This window comes from Neodiprion pinetum, chromosome 4 (assembly GCF_021155775.2).
Source record: "Neodiprion pinetum isolate iyNeoPine1 chromosome 4, iyNeoPine1.2, whole genome shotgun sequence".
In the NCBI taxonomy this organism is placed as follows: Eukaryota; Metazoa; Arthropoda; class Insecta; order Hymenoptera; family Diprionidae; genus Neodiprion; species Neodiprion pinetum.
The window spans coordinates 25,461,060-25,483,223 of NC_060235.2; the positions used below are offsets into that span (position 1 = coordinate 25,461,060).

General features: G+C 36.3%; 2 protein-coding genes across 9 annotated transcripts in view; one reads left to right on the top strand and one right to left on the bottom strand.

The window, feature by feature from the left end:
* The first annotated feature begins 8,220 nt into the window (after positions 1-8,220).
* On the top strand, positions 8,221-12,311 carry Fip1 (Factor interacting with poly(A) polymerase 1). Its single transcript, XM_046624194.2, has 4 exons — positions 8,221-8,446; positions 9,423-10,340; positions 11,334-11,662; positions 11,861-12,311. Exons 1-4 carry the CDS (start codon positions 8,276-8,278, stop codon positions 11,979-11,981), a joined length of 1,539 nt encoding a protein of 512 aa, XP_046480150.1. The 5' UTR covers positions 8,221-8,275; the 3' UTR covers positions 11,982-12,311.
* A 696-nt stretch (positions 12,312-13,007) lies between these two features.
* Positions 13,008-22,164, bottom strand: part of pum (pumilio) — a 110,660-nt gene continuing 101,503 nt past the window's right edge. For all 8 annotated transcript variants that reach the window (XM_046624188.2, XM_046624186.2, XM_046624185.2 and 5 more), the window contains one exon: positions 13,008-21,535. In XM_046624188.2, coding sequence (XP_046480144.1) covers positions 21,220-21,535 — 316 coding nt within the window. In that variant the 3' untranslated portion in view covers positions 13,008-21,219. The remainder of the gene's footprint in view (positions 21,536-22,164) is intronic.

Here is a 22,164-nt window from a genome sequence, read left to right on the forward strand (position 1 = left end):
AATTCATTTTTCGTGCAAGCACATATTCAGTAGCTATAAATAATCTTATACAATTTATTATATTATTAATTAATTAATTAATATTCTTATAATATTTAATGGCAATTGTAATTATATTTCATCTGAAATATTACAAACTTGTCACGTTTACAATAAATTATTTCAATTCATTTTTCGTGCAAGCACATATTCAGTAGCTATGAATAATCTTGTACAATTTATTATATTATTAATTAATTGATTAATTACATTAATCCTTACACAATATTTTTGATGTGTTCCTATACTAAAAATATTCATTACTATTCCAGGTATTACCCGAGGTGGTCAGAGGTGGACGAGGAGGAGGACGAGCTGGACGAGGAGGAGGACTAGGTGGACGAGGAGGAGGACGAGGCGGACGAGGAGGAGGCGGGGTGGGTCGTGGGAGAGGACCTCTCCTCTCCTCAGAGGAGGGGAGGGGGAGGGAAGGGAAGGGGGAGAGGTGGGTGGGGAGGGGGAAGGGAAGGGAAGGGGAGGGGTGGGGAGGGGAGGGCGGCGGGGAGGGGGAGGGAGGGGGAGGGAGGGGGAGGGAGGGGGAGGGAGGGAGGGAGGGAGGGAGGGAGGGAGGGCGGGCGGGGGGAAGGGAGGGAGGGAGGGAGTGGAGGACGGATGTCAGTGCAAGCCCGTTAAAGTTAATAGAGCAGAACACGCCCGCCCGCCCCTTCCCTCTCCCTCCCTCCCTCCCTCCCGCCCTCCCTCCCTCCCTCCCCCCCTCCCTCCCTCCCTCCCTCCCTCCCTCCCTCCCTCCCTCTCCCCGCCGCCCTCCCCTCCCCAACCCTCCCCTCCCCTTCCCGTCCCTTCCCTTCCCTTCCCTTCCCTTCCCTTCCCCCTCCCCACCCACCTCTCCCCCTTCCCTGCCCCTCCCCCTCCCCTCCTCTGAGGAGAGGAGAGGTCCTCTCCCACGACCCACCCCGCCTCCTCCTCGTCCACCTGGTCCTCCTCCTCGTCCAGCTCGTCCTCCTCCTCGTCCACCTCCGACCACCTCGGGTAATACCTGGAATAGTAATGAATATTTTTAGTATAGGAACACATCAAAAATATTGTGTAAGGATTAATGTGATTAATCAATTAATTAATAATATAATAAATTGTACAAGATTATTCATAGCTACTGAATATGTGCTTGCACGAAAAATGAATTGAAATAATTTATTGTAAACGTGACAAGTTTGTAATATTTCAGATGAAATATAATTACAATTGCCATTAAATATTATAAGAATATTAATTAATTAATTAATAATATAATAAATTGTATAAGATTATTTATAGCTACTGAATATGTGCTTGCACGAAAAATGAATTGAAATAATTTATTGTAAACGTGACAAGTTTGTAATATTTCAGATGAAATATAATTACAATTGCCATCAAATATTGTAAAAGTGTTTTACTCACCCAGCAACCTTATCCTGGAAGTCGAGAAATTTTATTAGCGGACTGACAGCTACCGAATTTGGGGTTGCGCAAAAAACGAATTGAAATAATTTATTGTAAACATGAACCAGGAACCACGGAGCGCTTATCCTGGAAGTCGAGAAATTTTATTAGCGGACTGACAGCCACCGAATTTGGGGTTGCGCGAAAAACGAATTGAAATAATTTATTGTAAACATGAACCAGGAACCACGGAGCGCTTATCCTGGAAGTCGAGAAATTTTATTAGCGGACTGACAGCCACCGAATTTGGGGTTGCGCGAAAAACGAATTGAAATAATTTATTGTAAACATGAACCAGGAACCACGGAGCGCTTATCCTGGAAGTCGAGAAATTTTATTAGAGGACTGACAGCCACCGAATTTGGGGTTGCGCGAAAAACGAATTGAAATAATTTATTGTAAACATGAACCAGGAACCACGGAGCGCTTATCCTGGAAGTCGAGAAATTTTATTAGCGGACTGACAGCCACCGAATTTGGGGTTGCGCGAAAAACGAATTGAAATAATTTATTGTAAACATGAACCAGGAACCACGGAGCGCTTATCCTGGAAGTCGAGAAATTTTACTAGCGGACTGACAGCCACCGAATTTGGGGTTGCGCGAAAAACGAATTGAAATAATTTATTGTAAACATGAACCAGGAACCACGGAGCGCTTATCCTGGAAGTCGAGAAATTTTATTAGCGGACTGACAGCCACCGAATTTGGGGTTGCGCGAAAAACGAATTGAAATAATTTATTGTAAACGTGAACCAGGAACCACGGAGCGCTTATCCTGGAAGTCGAGAAATTTTATTAGCGGACTGACAGCTACCGAATTTGGGGTTGCGCGAAAAACGAATTGAAATAATTTATTGTAAACATGAACCAGGAACCACGGAGCGCTTATCCTGGAAGTCGAGAAATTTTATTAGCGGACTGACAGCCACCGAATTTGGGGTTGCGCGAAAAACGAATTGAAATAATTTATTGTAAACATGAACCAGGAACCACGGAGCGCTTATCCTGGAAGTCGAGAAATCTTATTAGCGGACTGACAGCTACCGAATTTGGGGTTGCGCGAAAAACGAATTGAAATAATTTATTGTAAACATGAACCAGGAACCACGGAGCGCTTATCCTGGAAGTCGAGAAATTTTATTAGCGGACTGACAGCTACCGAATTTGGGGTTGCGCGAAAAACGAATTGAAATAATTTATTGTAAACATGAACCAGGAACCACGGAGCGCTTATCCCGGAAGTCGAGAAATTTTATTAGCGGACTGACAGCCACCGAATTTGGGGTTGCGCGAAAAACGAATTGAAATAATTTATTGTAAACATGAACCAGGAACCACGGAGCGCTTATCCTGGAAGTCGAGAAATTTTATTAGCGGACTGACAGCTACCGAATTTGGGGTTGCGCGAAAAACGAATTGAAATAATTTATTGTAAACATGAACCAGGAACCACGGAGCGCTTATCCTGGAAGTCGAGTTTCACCGCGTAGCGGACCCGAAGCGCGGGATCCGGGAGGTTGAGAACCCGGTACTCGAAATACGTAGCGGACCCGAAGCACGGGATCCGGGAGGTTGAGAACCCGGTACTCGAAATTTGCGGAGCGCGACTCTCATGCGTCCGCTCTACTGCGCGGTTGCTTCCAGACTGAGAAATTCGGCTAGCTGATTTTGAATTGGTGACGTTACTTTCTGAACGTCCGACATCCAAACTATGGTTTCGAACTTTGATACTATGTATGATGATGCATGATGTACGATGTATGATGTATGATGTATGAGGTATGGTGATATGATATGATGTATAATGATTTTAGCTTTTACATTTCATACAAGAAATACACACTTTATCTCTCCTGCCGATTCCAGACTCAAGCGGCCAGGCCCTTCGATGGTCAGCCGTTGACTGAAGATACGGGTCGGCTAATAACGCTGCCGTTCTGCGACAGTTGGATGATGAAAAATTTCGCTCGTATCTTTCAAATGTGTGTTAAAATACACTCGAAGTGTCAAGAAGCGCCGTTCTTTCTCTCCCTATCACCTTTCTAGGTCTTTAAACCACTACGCAGCGTTAAATACCGTCTCATATACGAAGCATCCATTTCATCTCGTTCAAAATTAGCGCATCCGTGATGTATTACAGTTACTCTGAATTTTATTCCATCCGAATACTTTTCGAAAAACAATTCTGCTCCTCTACCCAACGCAGATACTTCACTTGCGACCAGCTAAAACAACGTTTCGATTCTATGCCTATGAAAATTCAAGATCGAGAGAGCAAATGAAAAGTTGTTGGAATAATTATGAATACTAATGTCATGGAATACATCGAGCGCGCGTCGAATAGAATCCCATTTCGAAATGAATAATTCTTCTCTTTTCATATCATAGATAATCTGGTAATATAGCTAAATAGGATGGTTGGAGGTGTTCGGAAATGTTAGGAGGTGGTCGGCGCTGGCAGAAGGTGATAGGGGGTGGTCGAAAGTGGCCATTGATGGTCGGAGGTGGCAGGGGGAGGTAGGAGGTGTTCGAAAATGGTAGGACATTTCAAAAGTTAAAGTCGACGATGATCCGATGCATCAATTTTATCGTATATTTGATAAATTATTCCTAAATACATTGAAACATATGTATTTGTAATGAAATATCATGCAATGGGCTGTGTAAACTATAAACTATAATTTCTGTCAAATAGCTGCTTTTATGTCAACAGGGCTTTGAGACTCAGTTCAGTTCGTCCTCCTCCTCGTCCACCTCCGACCACCTCCAACAATCGCCAACCACCTCGAACAACCACCGATAACCACCTCGGGTTGTACCTGGAATAGCAATAAATATTTTCAGTATCAGAACATATCAAAAATATTACGTGAGGATTAATATTTAAAAAGTGCTGGCATAAATTTTTTCTGGCACTATTCGGACGCAATTTTGCGAGACGAATCGATTTAGCGCAGTCCCGATACGCTGCGAGCAGCGGATAAAAAGTTACAGCCAAAAAACCAGAACCTCAGATTTCGACATTTTTCAGCAGGTGCATTTTCCTTCGTAACTTCTTTCCTGTTGATCCCACTCTCCTTTCGCTGCGTTTTCTGAGTTCCTGGGGGTCCAATTAGTCAGGAAACGGTCGTTTAGATCGAATCTGAGACTAAAAATTTTCGGCTCCAAAAATGAAGAAAAAGTAAGGCTAACCCCTTTGCATTTTTGACGAAAATTTTCGCGATTTTCAAAAGTGCTGGAATAAATTAATTGTGGCACTATTCCGACGTAATTTTGCGAGAGAAATCGATTGGGCGCAGTCCCAATGCGCTGCGAGCAACATATCAGAAGTTAGAGGCAAAAAACCAGAACCTGTGTTTTTGATATTTCTCAGCTGGTGCTCTTTTCTTCGTACTGTCTCTTCTGTTGGTCCCACGCTCTTTTCGCTACGTTTTCTGAGTTCCTGGGGATCCAATTGGTCAGCAAAGGGTCATACAAATCAAATCGGAGACTAAAAGTTTTTCGCTCAAAAAAACAGCAAGGCTAACCCCTTTATATTTTTGGCGAAAAATTTGGCGAGCAACATATCAAGAGTTACAGTCGAAAAACGAAGAATTTTTATCGCCATATCTCTGCTGTTGGTCCTACGCTCTTTTCGCTGCGTTTTCTGAGTACCTGGAATAGTAATAAATATTATCAGTATAAGAACACATTAATAATATTGCGGGAGGATTAATATAATTAATTTGTTTATCAAATGTACGATAAATTTTATTAGCACATTTATGGCTACTGAATTTGTGCTTGCGCGAAAAATGAATTGAAATAAGTCATTGTAAACATGACAAGTTTGAAAAATTTTGAATCAAACATACTGATCATTGTCATTAAATAATATAACAATGTTAAACTCACGGAGCACAAATCCTCAACCTCCTCGTCCACCTTGTTCTCTTAGTCTTTCTCTTTCTCCTCCTCATCCACCTCCGACTACCTCCAACCACCGCTAACCTCCTCGGGTTATGCCTTGAACAGTAATAAATATTATCAGTATAAGAACACATCAAAAATATTGTGTAAGGATAAATATAATTATTTAATCAATTAATGATATAATAAGATTTATTAGCGTATTTCTATTTACTGAATTTGTGCCTGCGCAAAAATGAATTGAAATAATTTATTGTAAACATGACAAGTTCATAAACTTTCAGATGAAATAGAATCACAATCGCCATTAAATATTATTAAAATATTATACTCACTGTGCAGAATTCCTCTTCCTCCCGTCCGTCTTGTTCTCCTTGTCTTCCTCCTCCGTGTCCTCTCCTTGAAGTCTAGTTTTGCCGGCTGGTCGACCTGGAGCGCAGGAACCACGGAGCGCTTGATCTGGAAGTCGAGTTTCACCAGGTAGCGAGCCTGGAGCATAGAAACTGCGAAGCGCTTGTCCTGGAAGACGAGTTGCACCAGGAAGCGGATCCGCAGCGCAGGATCCAGAAGGTAGAGAACCCGGTACCCGAAATCTGCGGAGCGCGTTTTTCATCCGTCCGCTCTATTGCGCGGTGGTTTCCAGACTGAGGAATTCGGCTAGCTGATTACTCTAGATCGATGACGTCAAGAGAAAAAAAATTTTGTCTGACGTCACTTTCTGAACATCCAAGCATCCAAACTTTGGTTTCGAATTTTAATACTATGCATGATGATGTATGATGTGTGACGTATGATGATATGATATGACGTATAATGATTTTAGTTTTCACATTTCAGACAGAAAATACGCACTTTATCTTTCCTGCCGATTCCAGACTTAAGCGGCTAGGCCCTTCGATGGTCAGCCGTTGACTAAAGATGTATTCTTCCGTTAACGGGTCAGCTATCAACGCTGCCGTTTTTCGACAGTTGGATCATAACACTTTATGCACGTACCTTTCAAATGTATGTTAAAATACACTTGAAGTTGTAAGAAGCTTCGTCCTAACTCTTCCTTGAAAAAAAAAATCACCGACAATCATCCTTTCATAACTTTAAATCAGGACACTGCCTTAAATACTGTCTCATATACGGAGCATCCATTTCATCTCCATCAAATTTAGCGCATCCTTGATGTATCACAGTTACTCTGAATTTTTTTCCATACGAACACTTTTCGAAAAACAATTCTGCTGATCTACCCAACGTAGATACTTCACTTGCGACTAACTAAAACAACGTTGAATGAAAAGTTGTTGCAGTAATTATGAATATCAATGTTATGGAATACGTCGAGCACGTGTCGAATAGAATAATTCTTCTGTTTTAAAATTACAGCCGTATTATTATAGATAATCTAGTAAGTCGCAGTCGACAAGTAGTCTCACGTACTTACTTTGTACCGACCCAATCTCAAGCTTTCATTCCGACACTACTTTGGCTGCTACGAATGTCGTTGCGAGCTCGTTAGGTAGAATCGATAGAGCAGAACCCACATACGCTCTTAGGCCCACCTGGGCCCACTTGCCCCCCGAAAACAGGTCACATAAATTTACTCAAGGGTATCCGTCTTTATGTTCTTCAGTCAACGTGTAGGACTTTTATGCCTCGTATCCGAACATCACAAGTTTTTTTGGTGTAATCTTCGGACGCGACGTTTTGTGGAGATTCAGTTAAGTGACGAGTAGTATTAAAATGTATTGAACGTGATTTTGGAAATTCAAAATATAGATTAGATTGCGAGGAATACACTTTTTCTTCTGTTCCGTCGACCCCTTCTTGCTCGACTCTGAAAATTTATGAAACCTTTACATTTCTGGTAAAAATTCTTTTTCGGAAAGTTGAATGGCGCAGTCGTATGTGATTGGTTGTGTACGAAATAGAAAAATGTTTAATAATTTTCAAGTAAAAATCTAATGCTTTCAAAGCATTAAAAGCCTGCACGATGTTACAGAAGAAATATATGTATAGTGTCTTAGGTATATAATGTATAAGTACAAATATAACAGATATAGAATATAATGCATACATGTATGATCATTGGTTATAGACAACTAGATTGGTCGGATTTCATCCAATGTAAACTTACACCGTAACGTTAACCTATTACAATTTAAATTTATTATTTATCGCGATGGATGTAAAATATTTATTCAGATTCACGTATCCGCTAATATGATCTAAATTTCTAGGGTCTCATATCCTTAGAACATTTAATCCTATTTCCAGTATTTCAAGGCTCCTTTCTCCGCGGGAGACTAACCAGTCTCAAGGGTGGGCCGTAGTTGGTTTCGACGCTGTCGCATGTATCTCGAATTATCAAAGTCCCCGTATCTAAATCGCAAAAAAGGCATAAACGCCCCATTGTACATGAAATTCTGAACAAAACCACCCCAAACACTTTCATTTAATGAAAAAATAAAGAAATGACACAATTTCTACGAATTTACTCTCGCGCATTTGTATGTATTTCTTTTATGCCATTTCTTTATTTTTGCATTACTAGGGGCTTCGCTTCTGTGCGCCTCACTATTTCCTTATACAGTGTCTGTTAGACAGGTGAATTTATTTGTGCTGATCTGATGACAGGTCCGCAACTGTTGATCGGTTGTTTCCTCCAATGCAGCGCCAACCTGATAATACTATTATTATTAGCACATTTTCATCCCTACCATTCCTTCCCCACGTACATCCCTAGATAGCAGCGTCGCGACATGGCTATTTCTAACACTAAAAACTACGGACAGCAAGAGAACCACACCGCTCTGTAGAAAATTGACTTCGTTGCCAGACCTGTATATAAGACCGTGGTACTGACCGTTGTATAGCCGGGGATTGGAAAGATGGCGGATGAAAGCGAGGATCAGTGGTTGTACGGTGATTCGGTAGATGGGAAAGAAGTTTCCTCGGCTCAATCAAGTTTGGAAAACTCAAGAAATGAAGACGCTCCCAACTCATGTCAAGAGTCGTTGGTCTTGGGTGCCCAATTACCTTTTTCTGACGGACCACCAGGAGTAAGCATTTCACCTAACCTATATTTTGACTTATTACATTGCTGTTCATTACTTTGGCCCGTGATGTCGCCAATTAACGTAAATTCAACTAAACTGCTAAATTTCCTGCCATGGCTTCAGTATATCCTTTGTTGAGTCCATTTTTTGACACATCTATTTTTGTAGGTAGTTGGGAACATGTCTGGGTTATAGGTTAGTTGTACTGATTCCTCGCCGTAATCATAGATTTTGATTCATTATCGCATGTATTTTACCGTGATATTGCTACCTACGTTGCTTTTCCACTTCCAAAATTCAAAATTCTACAAAACTGATGATATTTTAAGGCAAATCATGAAAACGCCTAAAAGAAGTATTTGTTTCAAGTAATGTACTGTTCTAAAATTAACGTGAAAATTATGGGAAAGTACTCCAAATAATTTGAAAATTAAGAAAAATCTCACAGGATTCTACTTCGGATAATGTTCAAGTGAATCAAGAAAGTTCATTGTTCGATAACATCATTCACAATGAAGGTGAAAGTCAAGAAAAGTTTTTAATTATATCTGTCTTTCAATTATTAAAGCTTATTGTGAAATAAATAAACTGCCAGCTGGTTAATTTAAAATAAATTTGTCAAAATGGTTCATTATGCAATAACAATGTAAAAGGGGATCAACGGATTTCTTCTGAAACCTAGGATGTAACAAGAAAAGAAACGAGTAGCATGGTCGTGGTCCAGTAAGGTCTATTTTCCAAAAGTCCATGGATGAGAAATCAAATTGACCATGATCCCTTTATCCCAATGCTGCGTCATGTTTCATCATTTGTACTTCATGATGAATATTCTATGTTTCCGTGATATTCATAGAAAGTAAAAGCAACTTTGCCAGCTTATATTCGGAAAGTTGAATCAAGAGAAAATCCCCATTTTTTTTTTATTTTATTCTGTTAATCAGTGCATAGTAATTTACAAATATACTGTACTTGTTTGCAGGTGTCTGAAGACACAGGGCTTCAAGAAAACCATCAAATGGGAGAATTGGAGGCTGAAGTAAGTAATGCGGATAGAGAGAGTAACGAGAATGGAACAAAAGAGATGTCAGGCCAGGAAGATGGAGAAGCAGCAACTGATTCGGATTCAGATGACGATGTGCACGTCGTCATTGGAGACATTAAATCCACTCCGGCGTATAGCAGTCTAAATATAAAGCGCGGTGGAATGCTAACCGCTGCAACCGGTGCTCCAGATAAGTTGAACAAGCAGCCGGGAAAATTCAGCATTGATGAATTTGAAACGATTGGAGTCATCAATGGAATGCCTGCCCACGAATTCAATTTGGATCAGCTTGAAGATAAACCATGGAGGCAGCCTGGAGCAGATATAACAGATTACTTTAATTACGGTTTTAATGAAGAAACATGGCGAGCATATTGTGAAAGGCAAAAACGAATGCGTAGCGAATCTGGGGTTGGGTTGATACTCAACGCTGGAGGAGGAGGAGGCAATAACCCAGGAGGTGGAATCCGGGTGCCGCAAGTAGCAATTACTAACGATAATAGTAAGTATTCAGGGATCATGGGACCCAAGAGGGCAGGTCCACCGCCTGGCCGCAAAATGGCAGGAACTATAGACGTGATTGGAAGCTCTGGATTGGCCTCCAGACGAAACTTAGATAAATCACCACCTAAAGAAAATGTTATTCAAGTAATGACTGCTGATAGAAGGGAATACTCTAGAAAACCTGGTTTTCCTGACATGAGTGTTCCTCCTCCTGGAGCAGGAATGCCACCTCCCTTCGATATGCCTCCGCCAGGATACGCCGGGGAACCACCTCCTTTTTACATTCCGGAAACTGATCCTTATTATCAAAGCTACGAACCTACGCAGGACAGCCAGTGGGGAAATGATCCTGTGAGTAGTTTTTCTTGCTCATGTCGAAATGATATATTACAAAAATTGAATGTTTTTTTTTGTTTAGCAACACTTGCTGAATTGATTCCTTTGTATTAGTTTTCCGATACTAAATACGAATCTGATATCTCTGTTTCAGTTTTCACAAAAACGTTAAATGATATAAATAATTCATTAATACATTCACATGTGTAATTTTACACAAGCAAAATTTCAAAAAATAATCACCATATATTTATTTGAATTGTTTCTACTATGGAGTTTATCATCAAAAAAATTTAGGATTTATAAATTCAGCAAATGTGATTAGATTGTCTATTCGGTCTAGATAAATAGCTGTGTCACAGAAATTGCCATGTGTAGTTTTGGATTTGAAAAATACAGATATTCAAATGCATAATCCCATTGTATGAGTCTTGCAACAAATGTTTGCAGTATGATATTAAGAATTCGAAATTAGGTATATATTCATGTATTTTTAACAGCTTCTTTGCTGAAACGATAGATAAAGAACATTAATATTTCATAGGTTCGAAATTTTGGTAGTCTTGGCTGTATTCGTTGAAACTATTTTTGGATGATGCTATTTTGACCAAACCAATGATTTTGTGACTTTGCATTTTTGTGAGTAAAAATCTATTAATTACTTTTGATCAAAGAAAAATCACATTCTATCTATATATTGTTCACTTCGATTGAAATAGTGCTCGTACAGTTTCCTTATCTGTTTTAAAAAGATTTTGATGAGTAATACGATGATACCTTATAATAAATACTTGGCAATAGCCATAAGTGGCAACTTTTCGAATTGTGTTATTCACGGTATTTCTCCAAGTTTTTAGTAAAAAGCTGCAATACGAAATGATTTTTCGACAAGTCCTCTTTAAAAAAATCATTTCTTGGAAAATGTTTCCTGTCTAATGTATAATAAAGAAATAGAGTTACATTTTGCTAGCTGTTTTAGTGGATGGTTGAAATTATTTTAAATTTCAGACATGGCAACCAACTAATCTTGCAATTCCATTAACGGAAGGTGAAGAAGACAAAGATGCTGGCCCTAAAACAATTCCTACTATGGTTCCGCCGATAGCAATACCAACTCTTTTACCTCCGAGAGATTCTAGAGAAACGAGAGACAGAGATAGAGATAGGGACAGAGACTCCATGGTGCGAGATAGAGAGAGGGACCGAGAACGTGACAGAGAACGAGAGTCTGTGTCAAGAGATCGGACAAGAGAAAGGGACACGGAGTCTGTCTCGAAGGAGGAAGATAGGGATAGGGACAGGGATAGATCAAGATCTCAACATCGCCACAAAGAAAGGTAATTATTTTACCAGATAGTTTTATTTTTAATCTTTTGTGATTCAGATATTTTTTTTATGCAACATGAAATAAACTTCAACGTCCGCAATGTGGTATTCAGTGTAGATTGTGGATTGCAATATCAAATAATTCAATGTTCCAAATATCGGAAATATTTAAGAAATTTTTAAATACTACAATTATTCATACCTTCCAGGCATAGGCACAGATCAAGATCGCGTTCACGTCGGCACAAATCCAAGTCACGCAGTCCTAGTCGGCGTAAAAAGAAATCCCGTCGATCGGAGCGGGAGCGTTCCAAAGAAGAAAGTGAATAGCCCTGTTGATTTCCAATTAGCTGTATGATTTTATCAATAACACATAATTTGCAAGTGGTTTTTTTTTACTGTTCCATACTGCTTACCGTTTTAATCCATTCTCCTTATCAGTTATTACGGGAAGTACGTGAGTAAGCTGATGTGAAAACCAACGATTTATTATTGTGTATTATACGAGGATATTCTGATAATTTATGTCAGAGTTCAGTCTACATTTTTTTTTGCGCTATAATTTGAATAATTAAAAATATACGAAAATATTCTTGACGCTGAGTTATAGTGAACATTTTGTGAATGAGAGTTACAACAATAAATCTTGATACCACAGAGTGAACTGTACTCTATTTTGTTCTAATTTCCTTCCAAATTTTTTTCATAATGAATGCACATCCAAAATTATAAATCCAGTTCAAGGTAAGTAGTTAAAGTTTATAAAATTGATCACGAGGAACCGTTAAAGCTGAACGTACCTGTTGATACCTCACTGTTTCGAAAGCCGCAGGGTTTCTTTGATTTCTTTGCCTGTAAGAACAATCCACTAACTGCTCTGCTAGAGGAATCCAGCATCTCTGCTGATTGAAAAGCACTGGATACTAGTTCATTCTGGAATTCTAATTAAACACAGTCATTATATGAAGATATTTATATTAAACCCTAATCGAAACTGAGCCTTTTGCTTTGAACTCTAGTAGTTTGATGTACATATTAAGGGGAATGTAAGCATAGTTCGTGAAAGTGGCTTTTCATAGGCAAGTGCATGCGAATTTGATTTATACATCTTATATTACTACATCTTACTATGTTAATATTTTCTCATATATACATATCAAAGATTAGGAAATAAATAATAAAATATACAAAAATACAATCATGTAACTCGGAGCGGTCATTTCACTAATAAAAAATGTGTAGCCTTACTGTTCATCCACTGTTTATACAGAACTGCAATGGAGATTGGACTTGTTTTACAAAAAAAGTAAATGATAATAGCCTTAAGGATAAGAGGTGAAAATTAAAGTCAAAAGATGTGAGTAATTCCCATTCAATGTATGGTTTTATATCATAATGTTATTACAGAAATGGTACTTCATTAATAATTAAGAGTAATTATATTTATCGGTAAATCACTTGCGGTTTAAATCAATGGATCGATCTGTTGTCGAAACAATGTGGATTATCGCACATGCGTCTTTTTCCCAACTACACATTCCGTTTCTTTGTTTGTTACTTTTTGCTTCGTTTTTTTTTAAATCTCCAAAACTTCATCATACACAATGGAAAAAAATGTTACATTTGTACAACCATCATATACATGTTACATTTAGATTACCGTTAATTCATTACCATTTTTTAAAATACGCATGTTTACGTGTATGTGTCTGTGTGTGTGTGTGTATGCAAGGTGTTTAGCATGTGTGTAGCTATGAATGAAATGCTGCTAGAATTAAAACAAACTAGCACGACTATACCATGTGTGTTATTGAACTTGAACCGAATTCTAGAAGTGTTTCTATGGATATACAAAATTTATCTCTCAATGGAATATTACTTATTAGGCACTCAGATACTCTAATACCAGATAATTATTAGGAACATTTTTTTCATCTACCCACGACTACAAATATGGGTAGTTGATTCTGGCATAGAATTCTTCTGCTGTTCCAAAAATGTGAATCAAAGTTTAGAAGATTTTAGATAAGCACAAATCAGATGCCAATTCAATTCTTCAATTTAACTATCGATGTACTTTCAGAATATTTAAAACGAAATAAGTTCTGTAAACTGATCGCATTGATCTTGTGAATATAATGATCCATTAATTTTCAGAAGCTTTTTAAAAATTGGTTTATTCTTTTTCGGTTATTTTGAAGTAAAATATTAAGTGAAATTTAGTATATACATAGTAACGTTCCTTATTCAGATTTTTCAATGTGAACTATCCTGCGTGCAATTAGTTTTGAGCTGAATGGCGAATAGGAGAATAAATAGGATCTAAGATAGGTACTCATTGCGTACAAAAAAGAACTTAACTCAAGCGATGAAACACGACATAATTAATAATTATAACGATTAATTAACTGCATCTACATCGCAATCTGCCTTCGTAGTGCAACAAACGTTATTTAAAACTATGCTGAAGTATTTATAACTTGATTAATGAATTATTTATATCTTCAATAATTATCAGAGGTGATTTTTTAGAATGCTTCCCTGAAGCCCGCAGCACTAAATGACTTTAAAGGGTAACTGATAAGACTGTAACTTCTTGAAGTCTTCAGAGTTAAATGCAGTTGCAACTTTAATGAACAAAATTGAAAAGAAAGAACAAATAATTGAAAGAAAGTTATTCATCACTGAATGCGCCAATGACACAACATGAAAAGTATGCCTAGGCCTTGCTGCTAAGTAACACAGTAAATAATATTGAATAATAATGACAAAATAACTTAAATATGACCAAATCGTAGTAGAAACACTCCAACACTATCCAAGAATGTACAGGAAAAGAATATTTGATTGCATGCCAGTGTTACACTTGAGTATGCACCTTCCGCATTAAGAGTGTTAATAGTTTGTCGAATTGGATATAGAAACATCAGATTCTTAAACTTTTTCCAAATCTGTTTTTTTTCAGGTCTCATGTATTAGAAAATCAACTCCATTATTCTTCTGTATTACTTTGAAAAATTTCATCCAACACTCTTGTCCTCCTGTACACTTCATTCTACCAATTAGTGTCAAAAACAAGAAAATATAAATGAGTGAAAGACCGAAAGATAGGAAACAAAAAAAAAAAAGTAAGACAAATTGAAAAAATGATTACTTAAGGATGGCGTTGTTTAACTTTTTAGCATTTATATCTTGTAAAAACATTAATCTCGCAACGTCTAGTTTCTTTATGCTTTTGGACATTATCTATTTTTGTTGGGTGTTCAAACTTTATGGACCTACCATGTGAGCCAGATAATTAATAGTGCATTTAATGTACTGTTCCTGATTGCTTGTTTTAAAATGTTATGTAATGACATATTTCTACTCACACTACACTGCCTGTTGTAAAAAACATTGTCGAAAATGATTTTTTTTTGTGGCTATTTCATAATCTTTCTACATACTATACACTAATATACAAGTTATTCAATTTTTCATGTATCTGTCCATCCCACTTATCTACTTATTCTTGTCTATTTCAAATATACTGCGTTCAACGACCTTACACTTTTAAATCTTCCCGGTCCGTAATTGTATGCTGCTATAATATCTAACAATTTTTCAAGACGTTTATTTCGTTCCTGTAAGGTCCAATATTTTTCTAAAAGAAATATTAATTCTTTTTGCAGAATGCACATTTGAAACTGAAAAATGGCGGATAACACTTGCAATTAGCAAATATTATGCCGTTGTTAAATTGACGCGTATGTTAGTGCAGTGTAATTTACATATCAACTTACAATTTCGAATGAAATATTATAGAATGTAATTTATTGTAACAGCATACATTAAACCAGTGTACAGTGTTTTTTTAATTACCTCTAAGAATGAGAGTTTTATTTTTGTATTTTATGTATTGAAATATAGTAATTTGGAGAATAGCGCGCTACTGTACATCAGTCTTAACATCAGGGCGCACAATTCCCGTACTTTCAAGATTTAAAGAAACTATGATTTTTTTTTCTCAACTGTGTTCAGCGGCATGGTAGTTAAAACCGGTGGGTGTCTACAAGTGGGAGGTCGCAGATCTGTTATAATACAATTAGCATGTAGTAAAATCATATACAATTGTTACAATGTTTAAATAGTACTTATTTTATATATCAATAGGTTAAAGTTAGATATACATATACAGATATATATATATATATATATGTATTTATATATATAATCAATATTTATATGCTACTCAATATTTCAAAGTATTATTTTAAGAGTTCGAAACTCCTTGAAATGAGAACGTCCATTACATTAAAGAGTCAGTAACAAACCATCAATTTTCAGTTTTTTTTTGTCCATCCTGAATCTAGTGCAGTGAAAGAAAAAAAATATGAATACCTTATGCAAAGCGAATCACTATATTCATCGGCAGAAAGTGTTCCACGTTCATTTTCACAACTACACATCCCATTTCAATACAAAAACTGTCATCCTATCTTTCACCACTTTAAGAAAAGCTTTACTGTAAGAACGGGTGAACGTTTTCCGCCCGTATCACGATTACGCATAAGTAAAGAATGAGAGTAAATTTATAATTTTTGAAGTTATTACTAATTTAGCTTTAAAAAACTGGTGATTAAGAGAAGCGAATTGTTATGGATGTAATAGAACAGTTTAGCCTGTAAGGATTTATGAATTGTGGGGCATCAGTTGCGTTTAGAACGTGAGATTTCTAATCTGTATATGCAAAGCCTCTTCCAAGAGCGTGAATCGAGTTTGCAGATGTCTGTGAGATGCATATGACGCTAGAATGACAATGTACAAGAAGTTTTCGACAATTACTAGATTTACAAATACAAAAGCGAAGAATTTGCAGTATATGAATCACTGGGTGAAATATAACTTTATATATATAGCCAACTAAATATATGAATTTTTGAATATCAAGTATTACAAATAATTTATAAACTATACAGTGAACAATCATGCCACACAAAAGGCGCCTATTTCTCTGCCATTAAGAGAATCAAAGTATGTTGATGTGGCTAACTACGGTACAGCAAATTCAACTAATCAATTTTCGTTTTGGTGTTTGCAAATTCTAGTAAATCATTGTTCCTTCATTAAAAAGTGACATGGAGTTTTTTTTCGATAGCAACAAAATCTTGACACCAGAATAAAAATGCCTGATCCACAAATTACGCGGTTTAGTATAAGGTACAAAATTTCGCACTTAAAACTTGATGGTATCTCTTTACTACTCACCACTAATGAGATTTTAATTAACGAGAAGTAAGACAGATGGTAAAAGTTTATCAATAAAATTATCTTAGGACAAAACCATGACTATGAATTACTTCATCATTATCGTTATTACTAGTAATGAGAAAACTGCAGCAGATTGTCAAACACACATGAATTGGTAGGAAATCTGGGATAGCTGATGCTGATGTTTCAATGGTTTGCAATTCACATGGATAATAAATAATGATTGTAAATTCATCAGAGTGATTTGAGTAATGTGAGGGATCTGAACAAGATATATCTGAAACAAGGATGCTTGCTGTAAAATCTACCAGCAAAGTATGAATCACTATCATCTTTTTACGAAGTGTATCTTTGTAAACCAGGCATGAAATAACAAAGATAATTAATAGATTGAAAGGCTGTGTATTAAATGCAGTTTTTATACATGACCATGCCTCTGGTTGGAGCTATCGGTCAATATGTTTTCTTTTTTTTCACTCTATATAAAAAATTTACACTATTTATAATCAAAAATGTTAATAAATTGAAGGAGCTTAAGTAGGTTAAAGATATAGCAATTAGATATTAATGTTTTCACTAACGTTGATACTAAACATTAAGTAAAGTCAAGGGTGTCTATATTACCATATATTTATAATGTGTTATGTCAGTTTGCTTATCTATATGTATATGTATATATATATATATATATATATAGCATATTCCTAGTGATTAGTAATAGTCATCATATAATGAATACAATTAAAAGAAAGAAGCATTAATCAAATAATAATTATAGTAACATAATAGTAATAATCTTAGTAATAAGACATGAGAGAGATTTTGCGTTCGATTTTCAGTTGGTTTTTTTTTTTTTTTTTTCTTTTCTTTTAATCCGACGAGATAATAATGCGATAAAAAATGCGTTTTTTTAATTTACAGATGACGCGTGATTTACAGATGAAGGAACCGTATTCCTTATACTATAATTATATGTTCATTTTAATATTTTTATATATTTATAATTTGTGTGTTATTAATCCTGTCAACGAGGGGTTGCTGGAATGTCTGTCAGTCCGGATGTGGTGTGACGTTAAATTCGTTATGCATAGGTCTCGAAATGCCTTCTTCTGGTGATATTTTAGTTGAGGGATCTTTCAATGTATAAGCCGATAGTCGGTAGTGTTGGAAAATAATAAAGTTTGTTATACAATGTCTAAGGCTACTACTCCACCCACGCTAATTTTATTTGATCGGTTTGTTATACTTTTTTTTTTAATAATAGCTACTCTCTATTTCCCCAAAAGAAGAGTAGGGTACATACCTGAGAAATTCTCAATTTCACGAATTAACCGTTATTTACAATATCTTACAAAGAAATTCGCAAAATTTTTTTTTCCACTTTTTTTCTTTTTTTTTTAATACAAAATCGTGGTGTATTGAGTTGGTTGCCGGATTTTTCCTTGTTGCATTTTATTGTATACTTATAAAAACGAAATATTTTAAATTTTACAATCTGCGCAACTCGCATGTGTCAAGTTTCCATTCCACAACGCGTTTTCATTTGGAATAAATTAAAATTACTTTTATCATTTAATAAAAAAAAAAATTCATGCTTTCCTTGCATTTTCTGTTCATATCGCGAAAGAAAATTGTTTCAATAAATAGAAATCAGGATTAATAGATTTACAACGACTCCGCGTATGTTTCATGGATGCACTATAATGATTATGAGATTGTAAGAATGGGCTGCATTTATTCTATTTTCAGAGCATTCCTCAGTCCTATCACTACTCTTCATTTCATCAACCTACTTACGTGTGAGATATGGTACGAAATGATAGCTACATAATACAAATGTCACCATAACACAAATAACACGTTGTGCGACATTGCATCATTTACCATATTTATGTCATCACGGGGTACGTTTTTTGTTTCTTTTTCGATTGTTTTAGATTGAAAAAGAAGATAGATAGGGGAAAAAAAAACACGCCAACTTTTTAAATTTCAATAAAGGTAGTGTTTCCTTATCATGAATATTCGAAAATATTGAAAGTACATGTTTTCCCCAATCAACTTGTTCACTAATTTCTTTTCATTTGTTTTTCTTATCTCTCGAACTCGAATTCAGAAGAGCATTTCGAGCAGTGCACCTTAATTAGTCATATAATACACTCGGAACGAGGAAGGGGATAGGGACAGCGGGAATACACACATGTTGTGCGAGCTGAATTGTTGATTTTTTAGCCGAATATTTTCATTTATACAATATACAAGTAAATTCAATTATATTCAAATATTCCACGCGAAAGGCGGATTTAGTGGTTTTGGGAGAAAGAAGCAATTGCCTTCTGTTTGAAGATGTCTCTTGGTCGAAAAATTTGACTTATTTTACAAGTGGGGGCAGAATAGTAGATGCTGACATTAGAACATAAATCATATTTTTAATTTAATTAATTAGTAATTATTATAATACATAATATTCACAGTGTCCGTTAAAAAGGAAGGGAGGGATGATGAAATAAAATTATTACTGAATTTATGGTTCTTCGCGGGGCGGAGGAGAGGAGTTTTGGGAAATGGGGCATACCTATACACATTTGATAATTATTTATATCACAATTTACAAAATTTGTCTACTAACATGATTTTTTGATCGAGGGGTGAAAAAAAAAAAAAAGACAAGAGAAAACTGTGCTGAAATGAGAAGAGAAATCTTTTGAATATCCCGTGGTTTTTTTTTTCACTGGCGAAAATATTTTTGTAAGTTATTTCTTTTTTTTAATTATAAAAAAAAAAAAATATGAAACGGCGGTATTACACGTATAAATATTTAAATTAGAGGGTAGGTCAAAAGTCAGATCAGGTCAGGTTAGGGCCGAAGGGGTGCTTCAACTTCACTCCCATGTCAAACGCTATGCTAGCTTTTTAAATAACAGCTGGCTCTAATCCTACCAAATTTTTTTCTCGTGTCACAAACCAATCAGTGGATATTTTAAAACCAGTATGAGAATAACAATAATACTACGCCTGCACGGGCAGTGTACATACATAACATAGATGTTATATATACTCTACCCATCGCTTACATTGATTAAATGCATGCAGCGCTATGGTCTACCCTAGCTGTCTAGACATTTCAACTTTCTATTCAAGTCATATTTTTTTACTCTTTTTTTTCGTCACGCTATAGTGAAATAGATTTTTTTTCAATCATGTTTTCAACCATATCCCAGCTCTACACATTTGCAAAAACGTAAGATTTTTATGCCTGTACCCATCGGGGTTTTCTGCACAGTACGTTTCACGTACAAAACCTTCCGTAATTATTACACAATCTTTTCTCCAAAATGATTTCTCCGATTAAGTTCGACGTTAGTATCTCTTCAACATGGGTGGATGGTGGGGAATTGAAAGAGAAGAGAGAAAGATTGGAGGATATTATAATATAGGTATCAATAAATTCAATGTGTGGAATCCAGCCAATCTGTGTGTAGAATAACTAAACAGCACAGTATTTAGCAACATTGCGATTGCTCCTAAATACTGTAATGGTAGGTATATCATTGTATTACCAATTAGCAGCCTCAGCTGCTGTGTGAATCGCTCATATTCTTTCTGTACCGAATGTGTACTTGGATTTTTACACCTCTTGTCCACGAATGATTATATATATATGATTATATATATATATACCACCCAATACTCGCCCGTATATAGCGGGATTGCTTTATTGTAGCTCAGCTATACCGGGGTATGTATTGGGTTGGTATCCCTACTATTTATTATCCATGAAAAGTCACGGTACAGTTTTTTTCTTCTTCAACGAAACATAATCGATCAAGCATTATTTTAAAAACAAGGAGGAAAAAACGACACAACATCCACCAAATGCAGATATATCCGTAAGAAATAATGATTTCAGAAAACATTCTCAAGTCTTAATACTCAAACAATCTTCCAACAATGCGAATTATTAATCAGCAATGTTATTCATTGTATTAGATGGACTGGATCTCATACTTTGCTTACAACGGACTGCCATGAGTATGAAAATTCGAAAATCGAAATGTGAATAGGAAAATTTTACCAATGATATGTAATAACGTGTAATTTAATACGGAATTAAATTCTCTAAATCAATTAGGCATTTTAACACCAAATTTGAAATACGTTATACATACTTATGTGCAACAAGGGTGGCAATTTGGTAACGCTTTCACAAAAATAACAAACACATTTTGATTTTCGATTTACAACACTAAAGCTAAGCGAGATATTATTCGACACGTGATAATAAATTGCTGAATGGATGTGCGAAGAATTCATTTCGTATTTATAAAACCTGAGTAGGTTGTTGGGCCTGAGTTGAAACTGAACCAGCAGTGGAGGCTGGAGGACCAATCGGCCCGAGATCTCCAGCTCCAGTAGAGGTGCCAGACGGGGTTGTAACACCCATCGCAGACGCGGTCTTCATGAAGAATTTCTCAAGTTTCACTATTATGTGCTTCCCATAGGTGTACTTGCGAAGGCTTCCAAGATGCGGCCGAATCTTGTGCATTAAGACCTTCCGTTGGGCAGGTTCTGCCACGTCAATCATCTTCTGTACAACGTAATTAGCATACTGATCCTTCATCATAACATTCAAAGCGCTAGAACAAAAAACAGATAATATTTAACACATTAATGCTACTTATCTTCAATTAATTATCAACTATAACTGTCGTGAATGATTGTTCACTTCAATTTCAAGTTCATGAACAATTGCGAGCAATGTTGTAGATTAACAATATAGGTAACATTATCTAAAATAACCATCTTAGATAGTCGGTTCATCTCACTTAGTAATGAAGATGAATTTGAAGTTCATCTTAGTTTTTTTTCCCGTATAAAAATAACGAGCTACTAGGAGTCTATACAAGCAATTTCATGTAACTATCGTGCCAATATACGTTGAAGTACTTTCGTTAGTACAAAATTGATGTGTAACAAAAGACCATTATTTTTCTTAGCAGCGCATAAACATTACTTAGAATAGGAAACTTGCAGGTTTTTTTAATTTTAATTTTATTCGAAAGTAGAATGAAAAATAATGAATTCCCCAAGACAGTTTTTTTTTACGAGCCATATTAACGCCAGAAATAGTACCGTATACAATTTTTTCCTATTAAGTTGCGCAAAGTTCAACCACTACAATTATTTTGAATAATTGAAACGAATAGAACGGTAGCGTTGCAGTTGTATGCAGGTTCCCTATTGAAAATCAGATTCTTTCATCATG

Bases quoted from the DNA above. Each gene is read 5' to 3' on its own strand.
- Fip1 (XM_046624194.2), top strand. From the start codon at position 8,276: ATGGCGGATGAAAGCGAGGATCAGTGGTTGTACGGTGATTCGGTAGAT. The intron at 8,447-9,422 runs GTAAGCATTTCA...ACTTGTTTGCAG, and splicing joins TTTCTGACGGACCACCAGGA to GTGTCTGAAGACACAGGGCT. The intron at 11,663-11,860 runs GTAATTATTTTA...CATACCTTCCAG, and splicing joins CAACATCGCCACAAAGAAAG to GCATAGGCACAGATCAAGAT.